This window comes from Nematostella vectensis, chromosome 3 (assembly GCF_932526225.1).
Source record: "Nematostella vectensis chromosome 3, jaNemVect1.1, whole genome shotgun sequence".
Classification (NCBI taxonomy): Eukaryota; Metazoa; Cnidaria; class Anthozoa; order Actiniaria; family Edwardsiidae; genus Nematostella; species Nematostella vectensis.
In genome coordinates, this window is record NC_064036.1 from 6973363 (window position 1) to 6990781 (window position 17419).

The following is a 17419-nucleotide window of genomic DNA, read 5'->3' on the forward strand; positions in this document are numbered from 1 at the left end:
CACTTTTTGTTATTTCTGAAACCATGGCATAGATAGGTTTGTGCAAAACAGAACCAGATATTGGGCTTGGTCAAAATGATTGTGTCTTTTTCTAGCCTGCAATGCAGGCGATTTATCGGGGTGTTTATAAGGAAAAACTTGCCTCAAGCGATTTGTAGCCGCCATCTTGGGTTTTGAGCAAAATCCAAGTGGCGGCTAAAAAACAACCGGGTAAACGCCCTCATTGCAGACTAGCCTTCTGCACCTTTTGTAGACATTTCAAGATTTCAGCTGCTATTCTCTGGTGTTGGTTTGATCAATGGACCTATTTTATTAGATAGTCGTTTTAACGGTTCATTTGAGTATAACGGAGTATTCATTTGGAATTTTCCTGGAACCGGGTCTGAACACATTTCTATGATCAATCATAGCCGGAATTAGATCTCTGGGTAAGATGGGTACTGAACAGGACCCGAAATGATCCCAGGACCCGAAACGATCCCCAAAAGTACCCCAACTGATCCCGGGACCCGAAACGATCCCCAAGAGTCCCCGAAATGAACCCCAAGGAAAAACAGTAATGGACAACTCAAGGAATGTGTAAGGATTGGCTTTCAGTTTTAAAAACATATGAAACATTTAGCTTTGTTTGTGTTATCAAAAAGAAATTTACATTAACTAAAACTATAGTATTAAGATTTTTATATACGACTGCGGGGGAAATACAGTGGTTGAGTCAGAAATTGGGGTCAACTAACAATTCCTGTGATAGTAATTTGAGGAGCCCGGCGTGGATAAGTCATTTTTACATAACAAGCCATAAAAGAAAGTCTTTGCAGATGGGACATGCTGCTTTACATAGAAAGCGAAATGTTTTAAAGTTATTTTTTGCCATGTTTGTTTTCGGTGAATGAAAGACCTATCATATCAGATCATGCCGGGGTATACGCACGACTACATGAGGAAATTCAAAACTCACATAATATTGCTTTCACATCCTCTTAATATTTTGCATCGGTAGTAAAAGGGTTGTTCGAGTGTATTACTTAGTGTGCTTTTGTCATTCCATCTTCTCGGCCAAACCGGCTGCCTAAAATGTGTCGGTAAATATTCGCTCGTGTGAACAAGGATTTCGTGGTGAAATACATGTTTGGTTGTCAGATGAATATTAATTTTTAGGGGTGATGTTTACCGGAAATGAGATTTATAGTGTCGGAGTCATGTGTCGGAACCGCAAAATGTTAAGTGTGATGGAAGGTCAAAAGTTTGGTTGATCTGAGCGAAGCTGTGCTATGTTTATGCTGTATTCCTTTCACTAGCAATTTAAAGTTGTGTATTTGTTTTGGACTCTGTTTATGGGTTTAACGTCGGGCAATGTAATAAATAGAAGTATTGTGTTGGAATTTTAGAAATCGAGTCGCTGTTAACCCTTTATTATGCTTCAAGAATTGCAAGTATTTCTTCTGCTTTCCCTTTGTCCATTACCGCAATTCCTTGGAATTGATTTCGGGGACTCCTCGGTATCGTTTCGGGTCCGAGGATCAGTTGGGGTACTTTTGGGGATCATTTCGGGTCCTGGGATCGTTTCGGGTCCTGTACAGTACTCTCCCCTTGAAGTTGGTGATCTCTACACCGTAATCACATCTTTTCCTGGAACCTGGTCTGCACAAATTGCTATGATCAACCATTGCCGGAATTAGATATCTGGTTAAGATGGGTTTAAATTTGCTGTTGACCCCGCAAATTGTGCTTATTGGAAATTGTCACCTATGTAAGATAATGTCCGTTTAAATTGAAATCGGGCAGAATCAACAAACATGACGAAATTTTGTAAAGAATTTATTCATACATCATAGGGTAAGCAAATGTACAATGTATGTTATATTTTCTTTCCTTTTTTTCTTTCTAAAAAAACGGTTTCAAGCCATGCTTACAAGTTCAACATGGGTAGAAAATAACAAATCGATAGGCGTTTGTCTTTAATCTGAACAAAATAGTACTTCACAGAATAATGTATAAATGTATAATGTACACTATTTACAAGTGTTATAATACCATTTCTTAACCCTATCTTGATTTTAACTTTTTAGCATTGTTTATTTTTGGTAATATTTCAAATAGAAAAATAATAATTGACTTTACACGACTATGAAATAGCTACTAAGGAGAACAAAAGAGAAATCTTTAAACATCAGGATCATTCGAAATTACTGTTCACAATTACAAAAAGTAGGGGGTGTACCTAACAGAACAGGAGGTGCAATTGATTCCCTCAAACCAAGATGAACAGATAATTACATTGATAATATGACTAAAGCGTTTAATACAGGTTTTAAGTCATGACTTAACAGAACATCTTATGATAACAATGTATCTGTCGGACGAAAGGTAAATCTCAAATTACAGGGACAATTGGGGGAGTTATCACATTGTTTTAAACTAACATTTAGGCTTCCTTCCTTGTGTTTTTAACGCCTATAATAGAGCGAACACATGAAACTTGACAAGTCTCTTGGCAGCTGATACTGCGTCAATGTGAGGCGATAGCGACAATCAACGAAAAGATGCAGACTCCAAAATGGTAAGTACAAGTCTTTTACAGAGCTACAAGTTGCAATCATATAACTGATTTCAGGCAGACATGAAGCCTTCCCAGAATGAATACTTTGCGACTGTTATATAAAGCCAGATTTTGGTCTTCTGGTTGCGACTGTCGTGAAAGGTCTCAGGCCTCATTTCCATCCCTGGCATTAGGGACTTGACGCTCAGTGTGGTGAAAGCCATCCCTTTAACCTCCATCCATTCAGTCAGGGGACATTGCAGCTGCAGGGATAACTTCGTGGCTATTTATGGCAGAGACAAGCTTACTCAGCGACTTCTTTACTCGCAGTGCTGTCAGCCTCGCAGCTGGCTGCTGTGACCAGCATTCAGCCATCAGCTTGCCCATAGTTCGCAGCATCTATGAGGTGAAGTAAAGAGAGGTTAGGGTACTGCAAGTCAAATAAGTTGAAAGATTTAAGGCTGACATAAGGTTTGGTAGGGTGAAGTTAGATGAATTAAGTTGAGCTTTGGCAATGTGGGTTGCAGTGAAGTAAGAAAGTCTTGAGTCAAGTGAAATCATAGTAAGGTTCACAGTGAGTTATAAGCTTAGCGGTGTGGTTTCTATGAAAAATAGGCCAAAACTCTTTTCTTCTCGTCTAACCATGAGCTTACCTCATCCCTGAACCAGCGGTTAGGGATATTAGGCCGCCTCCTCTCGAGTACCACCACCCGTTTCATTTCCTCAAAGGTAGGGTCATTGGAGACAGCATCAAAGTATGGCACTTCATACTCTTCACACAGCCCTGTTTCTGCATTAAGAGAAGATGTCATCAGCGATGAAAAACAAGATTTGACTCATTTTGGCCCTGCCTCACCCCAGTGGAATCCCCAAATTATTCTGAGCTGTCAATAATAACGAAGCAGCGGTTTTAGCCAACAAGTGCATTTGATCCTTTCACCGCCACAATTACCATGCGAATCAGTGTATCGTAACCCACAGAGGTTCATGGGTGATGTATAAATGGCTCAATCCTAGTCTCTGAATGCCATGTAAGTGTTTAGAGGCACATTAAAAAGCAGTTAAATCAAGTATATGTGATTTTTTTTTCTAAGAACCCCCAAAATGGCTAATAAACTTGAATTCTACCATTGGTAAAAGGGTTAATATGGGAGCACATTCTCATTGGTAGATTAACAGTAAAATACAATACATACCATCAGATATACACCTCCGTGATATCTCCCACAGGACCAGTGCAAATGAGTACATATCTGCCATCTTATAGGCTGAAAAACTCTCAGGGTCCATAGTCTGGCTAAGCACCTCAGGGCTCATGTATCTCTTTGTTCCCACTCTGTTAGTGTCCTTATTTAGATCAATACCCTTTGTCTCAGGAATATACTTGACAGCAAGTCCAAAATCAGCTATACAGCACGTAAGATTTTCCTTTACAAGAATATTCTTGCTTTTAATGTCTCTATGTGCAATCATGGGTTTCCCCTGAGTACCAAGAATCTCAGCATGCAGATGCGCAATGCCGGCTGCTGCCGAGAACGCCAGCTTGCCAGTGATCTTTTTGTTCAACTGGTGCCCTCGCAAGAAGTCATAAAGAGATCCCAAGGGATGGTAGTCCATGATTAAGTACATTTGAGTGACTTGGCCACTTCCAATAATGTCCGATGCTATAAACCCTAAGATACTTTCATGTCGAAGAAGAACTGTTTGATATATTTCTGTCTCTCGCATCCAGGATTTTTCACAATGGGAGAGGAAGATCTTAACTGCGACATCCTCCCCATGCCATCTTGCCTTCCACACCTCTCCATAACGACCCTTTCCAACACTTTGAACTAAAGTCACTTGCTTGGCTATAGTGCGCTGAACCTGGAAATTTGTCATGAAATATTAATTATGCGCTTGATCCAATAAAGGTAAAAAAGGAAAGAAGTTAATAACTATAAAATACATAAAGTACACACATAAATTCCATAATTAATTTCACAATCCTTTAAGAATTAAATTTCACATGTTTAAGAATTAAATGTCACAGAGTTTTGACTACAATGCTGGATTAAACTAGTTGTTGCGTCCCTAAAAAAGGCGGATTTCTTGATATCTATCGTTAGTCAACTAGCTTTCTTCCCAAGACTATGTCATTGAAACCCCCCTTCCCCCCTTTCAATGTTGGATGTCACCATGCTCAAATTCTAAGACAGCTCAAGTTGAACAACATTGTACTGGGGCCAAGGGGTGGAACGTGCAGGAGGAGTGGGTATCATTGAAGCTTCTATGCAGTGAAAAATCAAAAAAGACAACAACAGTTTTGTCCAGCATTGTAGTTCCTAAGGATTTCCTCCAACTTTTAAGTACAATTTAAAAGCATCCTTAATACAGCATTCGAGACATAGGGTGCATGCAAATAGCAAATGTAATAAGTCATCAAAATAATCAAAGCAACAATTTTTCTCACCAGAAGTGGCAATCCAGATCCACTAGCGGAGCTCTGATCAAAATAATCCTTAAGGGTTTCCCCAGAGCTTATAAAGTTAATGCGCCTCTCCAGATCATAAGATAGGGGTAGTCGTCTCCTCACATCTCTGAACCTGTCATGAGGAAGTCAAACCATGTGAAAAATACCCTGGGTCTGACTTGCTTAAAGCAGGGAACTTAAAGCATACTTTCTTAGGCTATGGAACTCCATTCAAATGAGATGTTTGTCTTAGTAGTGAATTACATCCATTTGAATCATACAGTAGTAAACTTCAATCCATCCTATATAAAAAATGGCTGAATTCAATTCTTAGAGCATCAAATAATGCAAGAAAATTTCTTTTTTAAAATGATGAGACTTTTGTATATCCTTCGCTTTGCAAGTGATATCTACAGACTTTAAGTCATTTAATAAAGTGAAGCCTGGCTAATATGGGCACCTGTACAAACATTTCTCCAAAACAGGCATCTGTAGTGTTAACTAGGGTTTTATACACTCTGTAGAAGTCACAGATTCTGAAAAGGGAGTTGGTTTTCTATACAGAAAGATTGGTTTGGAGTCAGGCATCATATTATGACTACACCTTTTGAGCATTGATTATCTTACCTTATGTAAAGTATGACCAAGACAATCACAAGAACCACTGTGCACACACCAGCTGTTACAAAAAGAATAAAGAACTTCTTGGAACCAGAACTCTCATCATCAACTCTAGCACGCACATCTGTAGATAGAAACCACGAGGGTAAATTTTGAACTTCTTGGAGATTACAGTACTTTAGGTCATTACTTGAAAGAAAAGATAACAAATGAAATAATCAAAGTCACTGGGTTTTTATCTGCAAAAATCTAATAAAAAAAAGTCATAGGAAGAAATTCCTTAGAAAGATAAAATATCCTGTTTATAAAAAAAAATTTTGAGGAGACAAGGGAATTATCAGCTTACACTAACATCTGCACCACAGACACAGTTAAAGCAGTTTGTATTCTCCTACCTATAGTTGGTGATGTCGGGGGAGGGAATGTTGGATCAAGCTCAAAGTTGCACAGGTCTCTGTTGTTACAGCAAAGCACAGAGATCTTATTCCTATGCGCACTGGCAGGTGTATTGCACTGCATATCTGTCTGCTCTTCTGGCGGCAGACACCCATAGGTGATGAGCTCATAGCCTTCTTCCTCCGCTATCTTCTTGTAGCACTTTCCTGTTGTGGTACAAGTATCATTGATTCTGTCCCCAGGACAGCTATGTTCACTACATTTGCATCTTATTGCTTGAGAAACTGCAAAGAGAATGATATCAATATGGTTAATCCCCAATTAGATAAGGCTACTACTGTACATACAAGTTCAGTCTATGGTCCTAAAAAACAGAAGGCTTGTTATCTAGAGTAGCTTTACATAGAAAATGCTTGCATTTTGCAGACCGTGTCATTTTCATTGTCATTTTTTCTCTTCCATATCATAGTTACATTTTTAAGTTACATCTCTTTTTAATATAATTTATCAAGGTACAAAAAAATGCTGCATTCCATCTAGCTCATCCTGTTACCAGGGGGTTGTGAGAGAGAGCCTTCCCTCTCAACTGGAACAGAGATTTCAATGAAAGGAAACATGATCATTTCCATCTGCACCTATGATGAATTTTGCTAAATTATGAAAGAAGGAATGATTATCAAAAAGTTTGACTTTGAGTGATGAAAGGTAAGAAGTAGGAAACATTAACAGTGCAGCTGTATTTGGGAACAAAGTCATTGCATGCTGTATTCAATTATTTATAGGTATATCAATAATAAAATGCAATTCCAAATTGAGCAGACTTGCTATTTTCTATCAAATATTAATATATAAATTTCAACCATTCTGATAATGCATAAACATTTAAGCAGTGTGCCTTTGATGTAATATACTATAGGAATAAAGTCATTCATTATTCTTGTTGCAAGACAGAACAAAACAAGAAGGGGATTGAGGTTAACAATATACACAGGTGGTACTGATAACAGAGATCAAGAGAGCGAAGTACTTAGTTGGGGGTATCCAATAATGATCGGGTGAGTAACCCTGCAGCTATAGCTAAAGGCATCACAAAACACATGCCACCTTAAAGATATTCAGAATACATAAATTAATTTGAGAACTATCACTAAAGATAGGGTAGTATGTGCAATAAAAACTATTGCATAAAAGCTAGATCTGTGTGTTCTTTATCACACCTAAAGGTTTATTCCAAGCCTCTTCTTGTGAAATCATAAGGGAGACTATACCTCGGCATGGGGTATGGACAAATCACTTTACAACAGGGGACGTACATGCACATGCCAATGACAGCTCAAATACCCTCAGAGTAGCTAAATTGTGGTATAGTTAGCACTATTGAGTATGTCAACTTCAAGACAAATATTCAAAAATACATTACAAACAAAAGGTAAATTAAGATCGTTTATTTTGATTTTGATTGATAGATGTCCATAGGCATTTGTTTACAGTACCATACCAAATGGCCTACTGTCAATTTTACATGTTTTTAACTTAAAGATTGACTACATTTTGATCCCCGCCTGATTTCAGCACAACAGTGTTGTTGATCTACTACACAATTTGAAGTATTGTGGTGTCAAAATTCAAAAGATTGAAAATTCAGATATTACCCAAAGGACATATGGGAACAGCCAATCAAGTGCTAAGTCTAGAGCTATCAAAGTTGATGTAATGCTGAAGCTTTCAGACCGTAAACTAGATTTTTAGAGCAAGACAAAACAATAGTTGAGACTTTTTTTGTATATTTTAGTCGAGTGCCAATCAAAATCCAATACTGTACAATCTAAAGTACACTTTAAAGATTTGGTTTGTGATTTTTATGATCCACAGTTAAAAATGTAGATTTGTCTCATAGCATTTTATTACCATATGAAAAACGGCTCGCAAAAAGAAAACAATTCTGAAACGCACTACAAGGTTGGAAAAGCCAACATTGTATTAAACCTTGTGAGGACTTGAAAAAGAACATTTAATAAATAATTTTAATCCACGTTTTGTTATAATCACTTTTTAACTACAAATCCCAATGTTCTATGCTTTAGATAATCGGTTGAATTCCATTCTTTTTTTAGGAAGCGAAGTTTGTTATGAGAACAAAACAAGGCTTTGTGGCAATTGTGTTGAAGTGTGATGTACAAAATGTAGTGTTTTAAAGAAATAAAAACTCATTCATCATAAATTACAAGGAAAAGGACACCTTTATAACCAAATCCATAAATACTATCTCGGTGTAATTTATAAACTGTAAAAGAAATATAAAAATTATTTTCAGTAGGACTTTACTCATTGCAAATTTGCAATGAATCTTTGTCTTATTAATGTCCTTGCTCTTGTGTAAATATACATAAAAGCTAAGAGGAATATATTGCGTAAATTTATTCCAGTAAAGCATGATTTGATATTCTCAAAGACCTGGGACACAAGAAGATTCCATTTAGAAGAGATATGACTTTAGCACCCGCAAGGCCGAAGGTGTCGGACAAATTGGACTTTCACGACATCAAGGCGACAAAAATAAAAAATTAGCATTCTAAATATCCCTAAATATACAAATAAAACACGTATATGGCATTGTGCACTTAATATGGAACAGAATTACTCTGCTAAATTCACAATCACGGGTTTTAAGACTAGACTATTCGCAGTTTCTCAAAGAAACCATGTCTCTCTTTGAAAAATAAAACAGCTGATTGTGTATGCAAAGAGTTGATCGCATGACAACTATTATAGTAAAGCTTAAGCTCCTATCCTTAAGGTGAATTGACTCAAAAACGAACCGTATGACTATCTATTTTAGATCTCTGAAGGAATGTTTCGGAAGACTTCAGAAACACCAGATTGTAGTTTTTCATCTTGTACGCATCAAATCGAATCTTTCCACGCGCTGGCAAACAAGTTAGAACACTCCGCCACATAACATCTCGACTTAAGATCAACGCAATAAAGGTAAACATTATGCCTATGGTGTGCAAAAAAGAACGAGCAAAGCTCTAAATTCGCCGATAATCCTACATATCTCGTGTTTCTGTAAGCCATTTTGCAGTGGCCTAAACGCATGGAACCTCGCGAACTAGCTCAATCACTGCCAATATAACGCCGTAATACCCACAATATACATCAACAGAAACAAGTCAACCCACTAAGCTTACGATAAACCCCTTTATAAGTGTCTTAACTCCTAAAGGGCAGTAACATTGGCGAAGTTTGAGGCCATTCAGGCGGGCTTCTATCGAGAGAAGCTTTCGTGTCGCCTCGCATTCCGCACTGGCGCCATTTTGATATCACATACCGAGATGCTATTTGTTGGAAGCTTCGAAGCTTCACACCTTTGCTTGAAGATTAAATCAAAAATTAATACACTTCTTGAGTCCATACCTTCTATTAGAAGACATATTCCTATGCAAAAAGCCCAGAAAATGGTTGATTTGGTGGCTAAAGCCATCCCCTTCGCTTGGCGGCCATTAATTCTCTTACAGATTCAATAACAGCGACCAGTTTGTGACGTAAAGGGCACCCTACCGATCGCCTGTCACTCAAACATTGCGCATGAAAAAAAAATATCTTCGTGATTTTGTCCCGAAGGCACTTTGACCTTTGATAATAATTCCCGTGTTTAAAAGTTATTCTTTTGCCTTATAGGAAAACAACACAACAAATTTTTTGCCAAAATTTGAATTTGACAAAGAACAATTAGATCTAATAGCAAACAAGCCTTGATTTGAGCCAATCAGAGTAAAGCTAAGGAATTGCGAACTCGCAGGTAGAGGGAAGTTAGTTCAAAAGTTTAGCACCCCTACATTCAGAGAAACTCTTTAATGAAATTATCCGAAGCCTTTTGTCACAGGGAACGATGATGTCTTTACTCAAAGGGACACACATGTCTAAAGAAGAAATTATTTTGACAGCTTATGTAATTTCCTGGCGACAACAACGCACTGTGGACTGAAATTGCCTCCCCCCACCCTTTCTATCTCTCTCATGGCTCGTTATTCATTTGTTTTGCTTTTCATTTCTAATTCTTTCTATTGTCAGACAGCATTTTCAAATTCCTCCACCGGTTTTTTTAACACAATCTGTAAGGAAGGGGGGATGGGGGTCGGGCACGCATTAGTCCCTCAAGCAAAAGAAACAATAAGACAATCGACAATTTAGCTTTAGAGTTCTCTGTTAATTTGCATTGCTTGCCTAAGTAAAGCGGTTTCCGGATTACTCGAACATAACTTTCAGAACGAACGAAAAAACGGACACATTTTCTAACCAACACAAGCCTTCGGTAACTCGAATTCCTAACTTGGAAGTGAAAACTATGTTCCTTTCAATTACATCGATATATTTTCACACTAACCTATTTGCGATTTTCACTCAGTAATAACTACTCGCATGGGAACTAGGATTTGGATCTAGGGTTGCATTTCGGTCCCTAGAACAGTGTAGTTTGCACACCAAATTGTCGTTGAAAATCGATATACTTCCCCGGACAAACTAAATGCCACACAATGCCAACAGTTTTGTAATATAAAAAGACGCAAAAAAGTAAAGGTCAGAAAAATAACCTGAAAAGAGAGAAAACGGAGCCTTTCGACCGAACATGAGATATCTCTGGGCAGTTAAATTGTCTTGATAAGTTTATACATAACACACCAGTTCTCCCCTTATTAGGGCCCCCGAATGGTCCCCCGAAATTTCGATGTGCTCGCAGTTTTCGGCTAATGCTCGCATGCTCGCGCAATTTTTTTCGATGTGAACGCTCAATTTATTCAAACTAAAAATGCTCTTTTATTGTTTTCATTGTGTCTGTTCATTCCAAAATCATTACGAAGGTAAAATAATGACGAAACTTTTTGCCCCCCCCCCAATTTGGCAAAATGCTAGATGCGCCCCTGATATTCTTCATACAAAAATAAAATATACTTAATTTAAAATAATGAACACTTATTGAATGGCTTGTAGTGGACACATTATTTGCTTGTCCTCAGTTTGTTGTGCATAACAGCGTATCTTAAGTTCTACCAAAAAGCTTAAGATTCGAGTGATTTTTCTAAGGAGTTTTCAAAGCCATTACCCGTTTGGATGCTCTCTTGAGTAGGAAGATACGATTACTCGATCATTTCAAAAGCATCACCTAGCTAATGCCCTCTAGTGAGTTGACATAGCGGTAATCAAGCTCGCTCAAACATCACTTGGTCGATTGTAATAGTCAATAAAATGTCACAACTGCTACAACACCTTCATGTTCAGTTTACTTAGCATGGGATATTAGTCAAATACACGAACAGGTCCAGCATCACACATCAGGCAATCCGGCACCTGGGGGACAAAGTTGTACTTCATTATCATACCCAGCTAAGAGTGGACTTATAAGCATGTCGTACTCAACAAAACCGTTGCTAGTCGTCACTGTAGGAATTTTGCTTTTCGTGAATTCTGTTATTTTGTCCGATTCAGGTGAGTTCACTAGTGCAACAGGCTCTAAATAGTTCAATACCTATCACGCATATTTATCTCGCTATTCGTTTTTTAAGTCATTCACTTTTGTTTTAACCAATCTATTGATTATGTTTTCATTTATCATTTTCCCTCAAACTTTTCTTCGTAATTCTTATTTGAATTTTTTATTTATTATCTTTAGTCTCTCCTGACCTTCCCTTCTTTTTTGTTATACTCTCCAAGTGTCTTCTTCTTTCTTTTTTCATTTTCTAGATCTTTTTCTTTCTTTCGATATAAGGTGGTACCTATTTGATGCTCTAATTCTTACTTTCATTTCTCATTTTTCTTTCTTACTCACTTCTACTCCTGATCTTTTTTTCATCTTTGTTTTCTTTTTCTAGTCTAGTCTAGTCTATTTCAATCTATCCATTTTCACTCTTACTTTTTACTCTTTCTACTAAAAAGACACAGTACATTGGGTATTCAGAGAACCTTTTATTTCAGATTTTGACGTGGCGTTCACATCACCATCTCCCTCTAACTTCATCAAGCTTACCATCGATAAACAGTTTGTGGACCTTTCGGTCTGCCTGTGGTTAAAGAATAAAGATGTCTCTAGTTCTACTGTCCAAGGCCTGGTTACCTACAAGAATAGTTTGGGTCAGTCGTTCATGACGATGCTGAATACAACGGCGTCTATTAGCATATTCCAGTACAAGGACGCTAGCGGAATGGAACTGCCCTCAATGTAAGGGAATGTATGGGGTATTCAAAAACACATTACTATGCGCGCGCGATAAGACTTCTTAAATATCTCTATATATTTTTGTTCTGCAGTCGAAAACACTGTAAGTCAAGCGCTTTCTTTGCGGTTTTGGACGCGTTAGTCTACAAATTTTAATATGCGCGTGTGTTTTCGTCTTTTTCTCTCAAGCGTATGTTGTAATCGCTGTTCACCAGTAACACAGATCCTGGGGGCAAAAGGATAACTTTGCGAGAACCAGCCGCATGCGACGAGCATGGCAGAGCCCTTTATTCCTGGGCAATAGTATGTACAAACGCGCGTACACAGGGGGGTGCGCAGGGTGCGCGCTCACCCCCCCCCCCCCCCCCTTGGCGGCCAAAAAGTGGGTCATTTTTTATCAACGAAAATTCAAAAATAGGCTTTTCCATATTATAACTATGACTAAGCACCCCCCCTAAGACAATCCTGGGTACGCGCCTGGTAAATACTCTTACGTCACCTGTAAGAGAGAATGTTCACTGCTTTGAAGAACAGCATAGATTACTACATTTTTGTTTTTCGCAAGATCATCGACGTATTTGAACCGTATTTGAAAGTGAGTGTCTACTGTAAAGCATTTAGGAACGGACCATCGGTGTGTCAAAAAACGAATGTTTTTGTACGTTTATTTTCCCGGACAGTTTTGCTGCTCGATTTTTTCCCTGATGTGGCGATAAATTCTGCCAGTCTGTGCCTTGCTAAAATATCAAATGTTCCGTCCCTTATGTGCTACAAGTATTAAGCCCAAAGCACAGGGTACCCAAGAAAATTCCATTATCTTATTTCCAAAAATATTTTTTTTATTGTTCAAGTCTCACGTTGTTGCAGAGTGACTAAGGCTCACGTCGGAGATGGCGCTTGGCATGATGTTTGCTTCGTTTGGGATCACGCAGTCGGCTCGCTGAAGACGTTCACGGCTGGAAAGCAAGACAATTTTCACATCTTTATGGCTTGGGCAGAGGGTAGGAAGACGAATACGGCACAACCAATCACTAGAAAACCGACATGACTCTGTCATCATCTTCATGACTATATTACCCTAAGTAGTCATTATCACAAATCTTCATTTATGTTGTTAATCTAACCATCGTAAACTTTAGTATAACTAAAATAACCATCAGCATAATTGACTATCATCATTAGTATCATACTAAAAGTTGTAGTCCTAATAGCAATCATTTCATCATCAGCATCATCTACCGTAATATCAGCATCAGCATCAACACATTTCGAGAGTTATCATCACTATCATCATCACTATCATCATCATCATCATCACCACCATCACCATCAGTAGCAAAATAATTACCATCTCTTGTAGTCATAATCACAATCATTTCATCATCACCATCACAATCACCACTACAATCATCACCATTAGCACAATGATTATCATCTTAGTCTTGTAGTCATCATGATCACAAACATGTCGTCGTCATCATCATCATCATAATCATCATCATCATCACCATCACCACTACCGTCATCACCATTAGCACAATGATTATCATCTTAGTCTTGTAGTCATCATGATCACAAACATGTCGTCGTCATCATCATCATCATAATCATCATCATAATCACCATCACCACTACCGTCATCACCATTAGCACAATGATTATCATCTTAGTCTTGTAGTCATCATGATCACAAACATGTCGTCGTCATCATCATCATCATAATCATCATCATCATCACCATCACCACTACCATCATCACCATTAGCACAATGATTATCATCTTAGTCTTGTAGTCATCATGATCACAAACATGTCGTCGTCGTCATCATCATCATCATAATCATCATCATCATCACCATCACCACTACCATCATCACCATCAGCACATCATTTTAGTGGTGCAGTCATCATGATCACAATCATCGTCACCGTCAACATAGCAATCACCTAGCCTCGTCCCCGGCCAACTCTTGGCCGCGCGTCCTTTTTTATGACGTCACCGTTTGATTCCCCCTTGCTCTACTCAGGAGCGTGTGCCATTTTGAATCCGCATGAGTGGAGCTCACAGAGAGTAGCTTGAGGATGAGGCTAGCCATCACCACACAGCATGCATCTTAATAATGTCCATTAATCCTGTTCAGAACTCATCTTTCATTGTTGGTCGTGCGTTCTTGGCCGGTTTAGTATGCGCTACTTGTAATATGTATATGGTATGCACGCATTATCCTTATAAAGGTTTTTGTAGCCGCCCTGATGAAAGACTGAAAGAAAGTCCAAAACGTTTTCGACTTTTGTTTTGTCTGCTTTCCATATCCTGGCAGGTTTAGTGATCAACGGTGGAGGGTGCCTTGTGATCGGTCAACTCAGTCCATTCAGTGGCACTTGCGATAATCTGTCAGGCAGTTTCAAGGGCGACATCTCGCGCTTGAACATCTGGGATAGACCGCTGACTTTATTAGAAGTCAGGCGCATGTTCCTTGAATGCAGTACCAAGGCCGCTCCACCAGCGCACGTAGTGACCTGGGAACGAGCGACGATAACATTCGGGATACAAAACTATGTGGACGTCGTGGACACCAGTGTAACATGTGACCGCCAAAGTAAGCGATGACAAGGGTAGAAGGGTGTGGTGAGTGGTGTGTAGTAGACAGAGGGTAGAAGGGTGTGTTAGGTAGTGTTACATAGTGCATCTCCGGAATATTAGAATCTGATATAATAATAAGCCGATAATTATGACAAAAATCGCGATTACGCTACAATGGTGGAGATAAGTACCGTAGTGATTCGAATAAGCGCCCGGGTCTTTGGGGGAGAGATGGGGTGTAATTTTAGTGTAATACGCTTATTTGATTTCGGCGGAAAATATCAGCTTTATGAATCCATAAATGTGGACTTTAAAAGCACACTAGCATTCACACATTGGCATCAGTCGGGCCAAGACGGGACGCTAGCACAGTCTATTACCCGTGCAGTTCGGCAACCACGGACAGCTGTTTCGTCCTTATTAGGACTCGTCAGCATGGCATAGCCGCACAATTGGCATCACGCTAGCCCGGTCGCAGCTCTAGATCCCACATGGATCTGAGCTGTGGTTTAAAGCACTTCGTTCGAGTCAAAGTCGCCCTGAAGTTTTTTTGCCGATGAAGTTTAACTGAGGCAAACCGGCTATACCATGCTGACGAGTCCTAATAAGGACGAAACAGCTGTCCATGGTTGCCGAACTGCACGGGTAATAGACTGTGCTAGCGTCCCGTCTTGGCCCGACTGGTGCCAATGTGTGTATGCTAGTGTGCTTCTAAAGTCCACATTTATGAATCGATTGAGAATAAAATTTTATTTGCGATACTGTAAAACGACTGCATGTTTTCATTGTTTATAAATCGATACTGGGGCTTCGATAACAATATCGTCTTCGCTGTCGCTTTCATCTAAATTCTCTGGCGCAGCAAAAAAAAAACGAGATTTCTAGCATTCAAGTGCTGCTTTTGTTGAGATCGTTTTAAGGGAGGCGCTTATTCCAAAATTTGAGGTCGAGGGGGGCGCTTATTTAAAGGAGGGCGCTTATTTGTTGTCTACATATTTTAGGTTTGCGTGGATTCTTCGCACAGCTTCGAGGGGGGCGATGTCCCGGTCACGTGATCAGACAAGTGGAAGCCCCGGATATAATGACGTGTGCCCATCATTGCCTTAGCAACCCTAACTGTAAATCATTCAACGCTGTCCGGCGGTTTCCCGGAAGGCTGATGTGTGAGCTGTTGGAAGATGGTGTGAAGGGCGAGGCTTGCACGGCGGAGTTTACACAAGAGAGCGATCATTATTATAAGCCAGACTTTATGTGAGAATAAAAATGCGTATACTCCCTGCGCTCTGGGGCACCCCAAATGCGCTTTATGAGCTATAACCACACCAAATTTATTAAGTTGTATTTCACAGTTTCCCCTTTTTGGCAGATGTCTTATTGGGGGGGGGGGGGGTGAATAGGGTTATGTAAATCCGCCGATCCGATACATTTTCGGGGCAAATCCGTGGATCCACAGATATTTTTAGATCCGCATGGTTTGACAGATAACTAATAGCAACGATTGAAATTAATTTAAAATCCGAAATTAGACCGTCAAAGCAGTCGGAATCCGAAATCCGCGCCCAAATTGTTAAAAAAAAAAAAATCAAAATCAAAATCCGTAATCCGTGAACATTTCGTAGCCGAATCTGCCGATCCGCGAACCTATTCACCCCCCCCCCCCCCCCCCTTAATTAATCCATCGTGACGAAATATACGTTTAATGTTATTATTGATTATTAGCTCTGGGTCGGAAATAGTATTGCCATCATAGCATTGTAAACCTTTATCAGGATAGAAAAATCTAGCTAAGATAAGTAGAAACACGTAGCAACAAATAAGAGGTATTTCCTTATTAAAGAACGCTAGACTTTAAGACTGACTTTTCGCATTATATATGTATACAATTTATATATTTGTTTGCGCACCCAAACTCAATAAATACTGTTTCCTCCATCCAAATGTAAAACCCTAATAATGATGTATAGAAAAATCTGGGAAATTGACTAGACAAATATTTCAAACTGAGCTTTGAGGTATCGATTCCCGAGACATGGCTCTTACGTTCGTCTGGATACAGCCTCTCTCCTATCAAAACATTAGAAAAAAAAAGAGTCTAATCAGTACACTGGGAAATGTGTGTGTGTTCATGGTATATGTGAGCGCCGCGTGCGGTGCCGAGCATTTTCGCGCGTTTTTTTTTTTTAAAGATCTCATTATTTGATTATTTGAGTGGTGGTTGAGAAGCTTATCATTTAAAATATCTAAGTACAAAATCGCGCTTTTTATGGTTTATTAGATAGAAGGCTGCCTCAAATGTTATCCGATGTGTTGTGAACTCATTACATTGATCATAATCATTCACCTATCGCGGATCCAACGGTAAAACTTCATAGCTAGCCTGATGAAAAAAGACCAATGGGATGAAATCGTTTTATTCTAGCGTTCTAATATTTTTTAAATCAAAAACTGACTTGACACGGCATTGCAACCGTGCTCTGGCTTGCTACGTATAATCATAAATTTCTCCATGGATGAAGCCTCACGAGAAAAGTAGCGCTACTCCATGTTTCATACAGACGTGTTTCCCATTCTGTTGATTCTGTTGATGGCCCTGTGCCACATTGTCATGCAACC

The 17419-nt window shown here is 39.1% G+C and overlaps 2 protein-coding genes across 2 annotated transcripts; one reads left to right on the plus strand and one right to left on the minus strand.

The window, feature by feature from the left end:
• Nucleotides 1-1802: 1802 nt before the first annotated feature.
• On the minus strand, nt 1803-9623 carry LOC5513627 (bone morphogenetic protein receptor type-1B). Its single transcript, XM_001633846.3, has 7 exons — nt 9426-9623; nt 6008-6292; nt 5619-5736; nt 4992-5124; nt 3736-4405; nt 3193-3329; nt 1803-2938 (listed from the first exon to the last, which is right to left on the minus strand). Exons 1-7 carry the CDS (start codon nt 9490-9492, stop codon nt 2783-2785), a joined length of 1566 nt encoding a protein of 521 aa, XP_001633896.2. The 5' UTR covers nt 9493-9623; the 3' UTR covers nt 1803-2782.
• Nucleotides 9624-11342: 1719 nt separating this feature from the next.
• LOC5513615 (neuronal pentraxin-2) lies at nt 11343-16738 on the plus strand. The gene is made up of 5 exons (XM_032383210.2): nt 11343-11495; nt 11982-12225; nt 13090-13223; nt 14544-14822; nt 15808-16738. The coding sequence occupies exons 1-5, from the start codon at nt 11414-11416 to the stop codon at nt 16059-16061; spliced, it is 993 nt and encodes a 330-aa protein (XP_032239101.1). The 5' UTR covers nt 11343-11413; the 3' UTR covers nt 16062-16738.
• The last annotated feature ends 681 nt before the right edge of the window (nt 16739-17419 follow it).